Consider the following 12309-nt stretch of genomic DNA (forward strand, 5'->3'; position numbering starts at 1 on the left):
GTACACCATTAGAAAAAAGTATCAAAAAATGTACATTAGATCATTGCGAGACCATTGGGAATGCGAGAGTTAAGTTTAAGAATCCATGAGGCTTCTCTGGCTAAAGGCCCTGTCACACATAACGAGATCGCTAGCGAGATCGTTACTACGTCACAGTTTTGAGATCGCTGGAGAGATCGTTCGGGAGCCGTCAAACATGTATAACTTGCCAACGATTTCGGCCGCCCCAGCGATCTAACTAACGATCTCGTTGGTCGCTGGGACGCTGTCACACAGCAGCTATTTCAACGATCCACACTCAACGATACACACTTTGAGGGACTGTACTGTGACAGAAAGGCGTACATAAAATTACCTTTCCGCGCCCACTCATCTTCGATTGGTGGACGCTACTGCGTTCTGATTGGCCGGGGGTTTTTAAAAAGGCGACGTTGGGGCAATTCCGCTCCCTTGTTCCTATCTGCGCTTTGCTTTCGGATCGTAGCAGTGTTCTCCGGGCAAGTTTCGTCCATCTGGGATTTGTTGAAGCCTTGTCAGCGTCCTGATTTTTGGATCCTAGTTGCGTTCTACTGCTGTGATTCCATTCATTTGTGGATTTTCTTCAGCTGTGACTGAACATTGACTTTTGGGTTTTTCAGGCACTGTATTGCTTTGTTTCCACGGTAAGTTATTTTAGTGGATTTTTATCACACTCAATAAGTATATATTTGCTTATATATTGGAGGCCATTTTTAGTCAGCAAATGGTGTGTAGTACTTTTTACTTTGTTTGAAAATGTTTCATGTATGCTCACTGTATTGCTATCCTTTTCAGATGGCTTTCAAAAGTGAAGAGTTTGTGAGGGAAATGATTGACCTCTACCGCTCCCTGCCGTGCCTTTGGCAAATAAAATCAACAGACTACTGCAATAGAGAGAAAAAGAGGGAGGCCTACCAGCAATTAATTTCCCTCTTTAAAAGGCATGGCCCCAACGAGAAGGTGGATGAAGAGCTGGTGAAGAGAAAGATCCAGGGTCTACGTACCGTATATAAGAAAGAACTCAACCGGGTGGAGAAATCAAAGAAGTCAGGTACCGGCACAGATGAGGTTTATGTGCCGACATTATGGTATTATGATTTGCTTGCCTTCACCCGTGACCAGGAGCTACCTCGGCGAATGGTGTGTACGATACGGCAGACCCCGGAAGAAGACCCCGACATACGGACTGACTCCCCTGTTGAAGATGTAAGTACCTTCTTTGCTTCCCTGTAAATAGCATTTATACTTTCAATGTACATGCCATAGTTTAGCCGCCCCTCATATTTGTTTTTTAGTGCACGTGTACCCATGCTGGTCATAACATACCTGCTGGATGTTGTAACCAAATCTTAACTTTATTTTTGTGTTCCCACAGCACCATTGGCAAGATGACGACATCTCGGCTACGGAACGTGGTATGGAGGAGGCGAGTGTTATGTCAAGGAATGAGGAACCTATGGCATCGGTGAATGAAGACCCTATGGCCTCTACAAGTGAAGACCTTGTGCCTCGGCGACAGAGAAAATCAAGGAAAAGAAAGGCCAGCTTGCCGCCATCGCCAGATCTAGTATCTCTGGCGAACAAGATTCTACTTCTGCAGACCCAGGCCAAGCGGGACAGCTTTGCAACATATGCTGGCGAGAGACTACAGAGGCTGGATGACCGACAGAGGGCGCATGCAGAAAGGGTCATGTTTGAGACTTTAAATAAAGCGGCAGCCGGTGAACTTAATGAAACGTCTACTGTACATACTCTGATTGACCCTGGCCATTTTCAACAACATTCTTGGACCCATAGGCCGGACCCACTTCACAGCACACCAGTGCAGAGGATCCGGCGTCCACAAAGCCTTGCCCCCCCCCCACAGTATCCCATGTGTTCTGATTCTTTTGTTTCCCCCAGGCACGGATACACAAATACAGGTAATCGATATGAAGAACTGTAGTGATGTTTCATTTCAATTTTTTTTTATCATTTTGTAAATATTGTTAATTTAATACTTATTTAAATTGTTAAAATTGTTTATATTTTTGTTTGTTTATAAAAACAAGGTTTATTGTCCTCTTTTTTAACTTTACCCCTGCCCTCTGATCTCACCCTGATTGAAATAAAAATGTTTTTTGGTTGCCTTATTTTCTGCTTTACCTCTTCCCGAGGGTGGGACCCCTCACCCCTGCCCTCCGATCCCTTCCCAATCTCCGTTCCCTCCCCTCCATTCTCTACCGTCTATTCCCATCCCTGCTCTCCGCTGGTGATCACCTCCTCCCCTTCTCCTCCTCCGGCTCCAGGCTTTATCACCTGTCTTCTGTCTTTTCCCTGTGTCCTCTGGTCTTCTTCACAGCTGGTTTTCTTCCCCTCCTCTTCCTACTTCCCTTCTTTTAGTCTTTGGGGTCATAGTCATGGTGCACGGTATGGCAATGATCTGCCATACCATGCACTATGAGTCTGACTCAGATTATAGGTTGTATATACTAGATTCTTGATAGGGCGTTGATCCAGGGAACTAGTCTGATTGCCGTATGTGGAGTCAGGAAGGAATTTTTTTTCCCAAAACGGAGCATGGGTTTTTTTTGCCTTCCTCTGGATCAACATGTTAGGTCTTCCTTATAGTTTTCATACTATGTTCCTATTCTTTCCTCTTCTCTCTTTTTCTTCAATTAGCTGGCATCTGTGAAAGCCGACTTCAGACGGCTTTCCTGCCCCCACACAACTTCAGCTAATAATATCAATAAGTAGGCGGCAATGAAAGCCGACTTCAGACGGCTTTCCTGCCCCTACACTACTTCAGCTGATAACATCAATTAGTAGACAGCTATTAAAGCCGACTTCAGACGGCTTTCCTGCCCCCACACAACTTCAGCTGATAATATCAATAAGTAGGCGGCAATGAAAGCCGACTTCAGACGGCTTTCCTGCCCCTACACTACTTCAGCTGATAACATCAATTAGTAGACAGCTATTAAAGCCGACTTCAGACGGCTTTCATGCCCCCACACAACTTCAGCTGATAACATCAATTTGCAGGCGGCTATTAAAGCCGACTTCAGACGGCTTTCCTGCCCCTACACAACTTCAGCTGATAACATCAATAAGCAGGAGGGTGTGAAAGCCGACTTTGGAGTGGGCTTTACTGCCCCTGGACTGCTTGTTTTAGGCAGTATCACACAGGATAGGATTAGATACACAACCCGTCAGGCAGTATCACACAGGATAGGATTAGATACACAACCCTTTAGGCAGTATCACACAGGATAGGATTAGATACACAACCCGTCAGGCAGTATCACACAGGATAGGATTAGATACACAACTCTTTAGGCAGTATCACACAGGATAGGATTAGATACACAACCCGTCAGGCAGTATCACACAGGATAGGATTAGATACACAACACGTCAGGCAGTATCACACAGGATAGGATTAGATACACAACTCTTTAGGCAGTATCACACAGGATAGGATTAGATACACAACCCTTTAGGCAGTATCACACAGGATAGGATTAGATACACAACCCGTCAGGCAGTATCACACAGGATAGGATTAGATACACAACTCTTTAGGCAGTATCACACAGGATAGGATTAGATACACAACCCTTTAGGCAGTATCATACAGGATAGGATTAGATACACAACCCGTCAGGCAGTATCACACAGGATAGGATTAGATACACAACTCTTTAGGCAGTATCACACAGGATAGGATTAGATACACAACCCGTCAGGCAGTATCACACAGGATAGGATTAGATACACAACTCTTTAGGCAGTATCACACAGGATAGGATTAGATACACAACCCTTTAGGCAGTATCACACAGGATAGGATTAGATACACAACCCTTTAGGCAGTATCACACAGGATAGGATTAGATACACAACCCGTCAGGCAGTATCACACAGGATAGGATTAGATACACAACTCTTTAGGCAGTATCACACAGGATAGGATTAGATACACAACCCTTTAGGCAGTATCATACAGGATAGGATTAGATACACAACCCGTCAGGCAGTATCACACAGGATAGGATTAGATACACAACCCTTTAGGCAGTATCACACAGGATAGGATTAGATACACGAACCTGTCAGGCAGTATCACACAGGATAGGATTAGATACACAACTCTTTAGGCAGTATCACACAGGATAGGATTAGATACACAACCCTTTAGGCAGTATCATACAGGATAGGATTAGATACACAACCCGTCAGGCAGTATCACACAGGATAGGATTAGATACACAACCCGTCAGGCAGTATCACACAGGATAGGATTAGATGTAACAAAGTGTAGACAATAGTGGATATAAACTAATTTTTTTTTATAAAAATATAAAAAATATAACCAACCAAATAATATCAACTACATAACAAAAAATAAGTTATTGGCTGCCGTGACGGTCATGGGCTGCCACAAATCTTGCCAGCATCACTCCGTGCTGGTGGATCTCTTCACTCAGTCTCCGTTGTGACGCCAGGAGATCTTGTAGTGTTGGGATTTCTACGGAGGTAATAGTTAAACTTAAAAGTCCAATAATTCTGTACATTCATCAAATTAAGGCTATGTGCCCACGATGCACCACTCCCGGGTACCATCCGCACATTAGAACGCGCTAATTACGCAAGTACAGATGCAGTATTGCGGAATTGGCGCATTATAATGCAAGTCAATGGCGGCGCAAAAAAACCACCTTATGCAAAATAATTGGTAGTGCTGCGTTTTTTTCCGCAATGATAATGTGCAGCGGAAATTTCCGCAGCATGTGCACAGCACATGCGGATTATCATTGGGGAACATGGCAGACCTTCTACCATGCGCTTTTAATGCGTTTCCACAGCAGCAAAAACGCTGCAGAAACACCTTAAAAAACGCATCGTGGGCACACAGCCTATCAGGTACATGTTTGGTATTTAACACTTACGGTTTTCAGGTTGCTCGGATGATGATGAGCTTAAGGACCACCCGGATCCCCTGGCACCACCGGCTAGAGAAAGACACAACACTTAATAGTACATGACAGCCCTATACTTTCCAAGTTGTATGGACCGTATTTTATGTCAAAGCATTACCGAAAGATGAAGCTGCACCTATATCACGGAGTGATGCTGGCGAGCTGGCAGAGGAATGCTGCTGGGGCTCCAGGGCTGGAGGTGACTCCCTTGGGGGCTCTGGGGCTGCAGGCGCTGGAAAACAAATAACATTAGATACCTAAGGTGATTGCAGTTGTAACTAATGTGCTGCCATATATTGTGTTAACATATTTTAAAACCACTCACCACGGCGGGGCAGGGTCCGTGACCGGATGCTAACGATTCGGTCGGCAGACCTATATTTCAGGTCCGCCAGCTTTTTACGGATTTGTGTAGCAGAGCGCTGCACCCCAAATCTCCGGACCAGACCCCGACCGATCCTCTGCAGCACCGCCTGTTTATGGAGCACTGGATGCTCAGAGTGCACATGGCACTCATAATCAAGTGCATCCAGGTGCTCCACAAGGTAGCACACCTCAGCATCACCCCAAGGAGATGCCCTGACCCTGGATGCCATAATGCTCTTAATAAGCTAGGCCGCAACTACGTCGTTAGACCCGCCCACGACGCATGAACGTCGGTAACCACGCCCACGACGCATGAACGTCGCCAATAAACCCGCGGTTTATTAGAGAACCCTATTGTGACTTGAATTATTAGCGTGTCGGACTAGAGACGCTGTATTGATAATGCGACGTCTGTAGAACGCAGCAGTGTCTCTATTGTGACGGTCACACAGGAATACTGGTGTTTAGGTGGTTTTATGTAGAAATATGTATCTATATTTTTATGTAGGTATGCATACTTCTGTGTCTGTGAGTATGTGTGTGTATATCTGGTTATCTGTATATAAGTGTGGATATGGGTGTAGATTTTTATGTATCTGAATATGTATGTGTATATGGATGTGTATATGGATGTATACATACGAGTACAACAGTGGCGTACCACCATTGGTGGCAGGCCACATAACTGCTATGGGGCCCGTGGCCGTAGGGGGCCCGTGAGCCAGCGGACCCCATAGCAGTCTCCCCCATTCTGGAGTAGTAAGTATGTATTTATATATTTTTGTAAATCAGTCAGTACTGATAATACTGGAGGACTGGGCTGCCTTTTACCCTATGGGGGGCTGCATTATACTGTGTGCTCTCCCATCCTGGTATACAGGGCTGCGGAGTCGATAAGCCAAACCGACTCCTCAATTTCCATTACTCCGACTCCACCTCCCTCATACATGGCTCATGTGATACATTAGGGTCATTACACTGTGCATGTGGAGGCTAAAAAGGAGGAAGTCACCATCGGGGTATCATACTGTGTTAAGGGGGACACTTTTGTTGGCATCACATTTTTATGGGGCTATGAAAGAGTAATTTAGGAGTTCAGAAAGGAAGAAAGGCTGGAAGGTTGTGGGATCTGCTCTTCTGTGTCCCCAACAATTATTTTCTTTTTTTTTTTTTTTTTTTTGTGGGGGGGGTCCCAATTATAACTTCTGCTATGAGCTCCCATGATTCCTATGTCCGCCCCTGGAGTACACGTATGTGTATACGGGCCCTTACTATTGAAACAATGATAAACAAATCTTTTGCAAAGTTAAACACAGTTTATTACACAAATCAATACAAAACTGAAAGTAGTGTATAATTGTCAGTAGTTGCCCACTATAAGTTCTGATGTTGCCAAGTAACAGCACCAGGACCGTTAAAATACTGGCAGTAGTTGTCGCGGCTGGTTTTCGCATCCTGGGTGTTTCTGCCATATCCCACTGGTTGAAGGCCTGCAATTGCAGGATCGTTTGAACGCCATTCACCGAGCTCCACTTCCCCATTGGCTAGGTCCACAGAGTCCACGAAGCCAGGCGGACAGTACGTAATTGCATCACGTCGACGAAGAAAGTTGTGAAGTGTGCAACAGGCCAAAACAACAGAGTCTATTGATGTAAGCTTCATGTTAATTGGCGTGTGAAAAACTCTGAAGCGGTTGGCCATGATACCGAAGGCATTTTCGACAACACGACGTGCCCTTGACAAACGATAATTGAAAATTCTTCTTTCCTGGGTAAGACTTTTTTGGGGGAACGGTTTAATAAGATTGGGATGAAGTGGGAAGGCTTCATCGCCGACAAAAACAAAATTAAGGTTACCTGTAGTCTCTGAGTTGGGAGGCAAGTGTAGGTCACAGTTGTCCAATCGCTCTCCAAAAAGTGTGTGCTCTAAAACACCACCATCAGAAACCCTGCCGTTCATGCCAACATCTACATTTATAAATTCGTAATTGGCATTAACAAGGGCCATCATGATGATGCTGAAATAGCCCTTATAATTATAAAAATAGGATCCGCTATTTGGTGGCTGAGTGATTCGGACATGTTTCCCGTCCAAAGCCCCACCACAGTTAGGTAACTGCCACAGCTGCTCAAAATCAGAGGCAATCTTTTTCCATTCCTCCTCCGTGTTGGGAAACTGTATGTAACTACGTAGACTGTGGTAAATTGCATTACATGTCTCCGGGATTAGAACACTGAGCATGGGCCTGGAAATGGCTGCAGAAAAATGCAAGTCTTGGAGTGAGCGTCCGGTGGCCAGGAATCTCAGTGTGACTGCCAATCTTTCATCTGCCGGAATGGCAGCACGCATCGCTGTATCCTTCCGTTGAATACGTGGCGTAACTCGTTCCAATAACTCTTTAAAAGATTCCTCTGACATCCTCAGATAGTTGCGGAAATCATGAGGATTCTTCTCCTGAAGCTCTCTTACAAGTTGCATGTGGGACAATTCAGACCTCTTCTGCAGCCACTCTCTGGTCCACATGCGACGCTTTCGTTTGGAACGCCTCTGTAGCTCTCGTGCCTCATCTTGACGCCGAGCTTCCTCAACCAGCAATGCAGCAACCACAATAGCACACTGCCCGTCGTCCATGATGTGCAAACTGCAAACATAACATGAAAAGATGAGAACACTTTCAACAAAACAATTAACACAAGTATTGAAACTGTATATAAAAAATATCATGGAAAACCATATTCCATTCTGTTAGTGAGCATGACAGAAAATGCGCTATGTGGGTGCATGTGCATGAGACCCCTAAAATATCTGCCCATGCAAAAGCATACATATATATATATACAAATAGAAGCCAAGCCCTCCCTCCCTGAAAAGCAAAGATAACAGATAATTAGTAAATGTGATAAAAGAATAAAAATGGAAACGCATCTGAGACCTCAAACAATACCTACCTTACTAAAGATGTCTGATATGTTCAAAGCGGAGTCACAGCTGGAGAACGCTGCAATGATCCGCAAAAATCAGCACTAGTCCAATGAACGGATATTAGCAGCCCGGAGAACTCTGGTAGGATCTGCAATAAAGCACGAGGTCAGAAACAAAGGACGGAATCGCTATTCTGTTGCCTTCTTTATGCGCGTCCGGAAATGAGAACGCCGTAGCGACCACCAATCGGGGACGAGGGGCGCGGAATAGTCCAATTTATACACGCCTACGTGTCTCAGTTCTGAATCGCTGGACGAGGTCGTTGGCTAGGTGTCAAATACAGCGATGCACACTGCCCAGCGGGAGTGCAACGACCCAGGAATGGTCCAGGGAGCTTTGTAACGATCAACGATCTCGCAGCAGGGGCCTGATCGTTGCTACCGGTCAAACGTAGCGAGATCGCTAGCGATGTCGCTGTTGCGTCACAAAACCCGTGACGTATCAACGATCTCGCTAGCGATCTCGTTATGTGTGACAGGGCCTTAAGAGAAGCTTGCCTCTATCTCCTCCACTACTTGTATTTGCACCTTATCTATAACAATAACCTTAAAGCCCCGTCTCACATAGCGAGATAGCTAGCGAGATCGCTGCTGTGTCATGGTTTTGGTGACGTAACAGCGACCTCACCAGCGATGTCGCTATGTGTGACACTTTGCAACGATCAGGCCCCTGCTGTGAGGTCGCTGATCGCTGCAAAGTGTCCTGGACCATTTTTTGGTCGTTGCTCTCCCGCTGGTCAGCACACATCGCTGTGTGTGACCAGCGGGAGCAGTGATCAGGCTGGTAACCATGATAAACATCGGGTTACTAGGGGCACACGCGCACCTAGTAACCCGTTGTTTATCATGGTTACGAGCCTGCTAAAGTGAGCGGTAACCTCCCGCTCACTGTAGCAAAGTGGTAACCATGATAAACAACGGGTTACTAGGTGCGCGTGTGCCCCTAGTAACCCGATGTTTACCATAGTTACCAGCCTGCTCCTGCTTCAGGAGGCTCGTAACCAGGAGCAGGACATCGTGGAAAGATTCTTTCCACGATGTCGCTGCTCCCCTGATCGTTGGTGAGCCTGCCTGTTTGACATCTCACCAGCGACCACACAGCGACGCAGAAACGATCCCTGACAGTTCGTCTCGTTGTCGGGATCGTTGCAGCGTCGCTAAGTGTGACGGGGCCTTAAGTGAGGAAAGATGCAGTGAGAATAAGCAAAATGTTTGCTGAGCCCTGACATGGAGCGACTCACTGCATTAGGATTCGGAGTCCTCCAGCAACATGCTCTGTGATGCGTATTTTAAGCATGCGGCTACTGTAACCCACATAAAAATTTTTGTAAGATGTGCACAGTGCTTGATAAATGACATATGTACTAGAGCAATTAATAAAGTGCTTGATATTATATACAATGCTCAAAAAAATAAAGGGAACACTCAAATAACACATCCTAGATCTGAATGAATGAAATATTCTCATTCAATACTTTGTTCTGTACAAGGTTGAAGGTGCTGACAACAAAATCACACAAAAATCATCAATGGAAATCAAATTTATTAACCAATGGAGGCCTGGATTTGGAGTCACCCCCAAAATTAAAGTGGAAAAACACACTACAGGCTGATCCAACTATGATATAATGTCCTTAAAACAAGTCAAAATGAGGCTCAGTAATGTGTGTTGCCTCCACGTGCCTGTATGACCTTCCTACAACGCCTGGGCATGCTCCTGATGAGGTTGCGGATGGTCTCCTGTGGGATCTCCTCCCAGACCTGGACTAAAGCATCGGCCAACTCCTGGACAGTCTGTGGTGCAATGTGACGTTGGTGGATGGAGCGAGACATGATGTCCCAGATGTGCTCAATCGAATTCAGGTCTGGGGAACGGGAGAGCCAGTCCATAGCTTCAATGCCTTTGTGGCACCCCAGGGGTCTGGTTTCCACAATAATAGCAATATTATGTCTGAGAGCAGGTGGGAGGTCTCTTGGTCAGGAATCCTATGCATGCCACACCTCCTGCCCAGTCCTGGGAGGGGAAGAACTTCCCCTATATAAAACTGGGGCTGAGGCAGGGTTAGAGAGTTAAGAAGGAGAGTTAAGAAGAGGAGCAGCTATAGGAAAGAAAGATCAGGAGCTCAGTGGGAGCAGTGCTACAAGGAATCAGGGGCTGGCAGCTGTAGAGCTCGCCCTGATTGAAGAGTTACCACCGGACCCGGAGTCCGAGGCATTGGGGATTAATCCTTACCCAGCAGCAGAAACCAACCGGCAGGGGATTTCAGGTCCTCTGGCCAAGAAACCCGAAGGCACTGTCACACGCGTGGGACCAGCACCGCCGTCGTGGAGCGGAAGCCACTAGAAGGCCCCGAGTCACCGGCCATACGGGTGAGCACCACACGGTACACTCAGGGACGTGGGCTACTTTTACCCGCCTCTAGCAAGGTAGCCAGAAGAGTACAATTAGTTGGGGAGGCCTACAACTCCGCCTGGCCAGGGGAAATCCCATCTGCTCAAAGACTGACCAGGCCCCGATCGCTAGCCAGTACTCCGGGAGGGTCTATCTTTATCACCAGTAAAGACCCTGAACTACACCGCATCGTCTCTGAGTGGTTCCTGCTACCCCCATCATCCACGTCGGCTGCCCTGAGGCCATACCCCTTCCGTTGGGGGTTATACCATCTACGCTGCACAATCGTACCACCGGCCTCAGCGGTCTGCCCTGCAGCGGCGGCCTCATAGCTGCATTCAACGGGTGGCGTAGTCGAACACCGTACCATCTACTGCTAAACTCTGCCACTCAGTTTGACTCCCTGGGCACGGACCGGGTCACCGCCACGAGACTACTACCCCCAACAGGCCCGGCACCGGGTAGTCCCCGCGTGCGCAACGCTACACCAAGTAGGCCCAGGGGCGCGTCAACTTTTGGCGTAGTCGGCAGGATTTCGTGCCCGCAACCACCGGGTACTGCGTGCCTGAAAAAGACTGTTCAAACTTACCAGTGGTGAAGATTCCCGCCATCCGGCGCCATCTTCTACCTTCTTCCCGCCATCCGCGAAGTTTTCCCGCCATCCGGCGCTATCTTCTGCCTTCTTCCCGCCATCCGTGGAGTTTTCCCGCCGTTGGACGCCATCTTGAAGACGCCGCGCGGGAAGAAGAGGGGCGTGGACTCCGAAAGCGCGCGAGAACTGAAGTCCCGCCTCACGTCCGGACATTGCGTAAAGGTCCTGGAAGGAGCCCAGCAGACGCCGACGTCACAGGAGCGCGACGGAAGGTCCTCAACCCTGACGGTCCACTGCGGAGCCGCGGCCTACGGAAGAGGATCATCGCAAGGTAGGCCACGGTCCACTAGGGGGGGAGAAAGATGTCGGATACGGAGGAGAGCTTCACTGCCTCAACCCCCGCCAGCGCCACCGCTGCTGCAGTCATGCCTTTCACCATGCCCTATATCCCGGGAGCAGCCTGGCTACCCCAGTACTCAGGGGAGTCACATACCCTGAATGACTTTAAAGAAAAGCTGGATAGCCTCTTCCAGGTGTACCCCCTCACAGAAGAGCAAAAAGTGAGCATCCTGGTGGCCCAACTAACCGGGGCAGCCCAAAGGGAGGTAAAGTCCTGGCCACCTGGGAGGAGGACTGTCGCAGGGATACTAACCCGGCTGAGGGACACCTTTGATACCCGCACCTCAGCCGAGATTAAGCTTAGATTCTACGGGTGCAAACAGCGAGCACATGAGAATATAAGGGACTATGCACTAAACCTACAAGAGGCCCTGAGAGCCATTAAGCAGACCGACCCTGACGGCGTGGGAAACGAGGACAGGCTGTTGACCGAACAATTTATAGAGGGACTATATTGCAATGCCCACCGAACCCAGTTGCGGGCAATGGCCTTACAGGATCCTCATCTGGACTTTGCACAGTTCAAGGACAGAGCTATCCGGGTGCTCCGAGAACCGGCACCGGTTGGCGTTGTGGCCCACAGGCGCCCTACTACCGCTT

The 12309-nt window shown here is 47.7% G+C and overlaps 1 protein-coding gene across 1 annotated transcript; it reads left to right on the plus strand.

Annotated features, from left to right (window-relative positions):
- Nucleotides 1–662: 662 nt before the first annotated feature.
- Nucleotides 663–2291, plus strand: LOC141165058 (uncharacterized). The gene is made up of 2 exons (XM_073650703.1): nucleotides 663–1224; nucleotides 1394–2291. Exons 1-2 carry the CDS (start codon nucleotides 775–777, stop codon nucleotides 1961–1963), a joined length of 1020 nt encoding a protein of 339 aa, XP_073506804.1. The 5' UTR covers nucleotides 663–774; the 3' UTR covers nucleotides 1964–2291.
- The last annotated feature ends 10018 nt before the right edge of the window (nucleotides 2292–12309 follow it).

Source organism: Phyllobates terribilis, unplaced genomic scaffold (genome assembly GCF_046119375.1).
Source record: "Phyllobates terribilis strain yellow unplaced genomic scaffold, ASM4611937v1 Scaffold_11__3_contigs__length_659146591, whole genome shotgun sequence".
NCBI classification, from domain to species: domain Eukaryota; kingdom Metazoa; phylum Chordata; class Amphibia; order Anura; family Dendrobatidae; genus Phyllobates; species Phyllobates terribilis.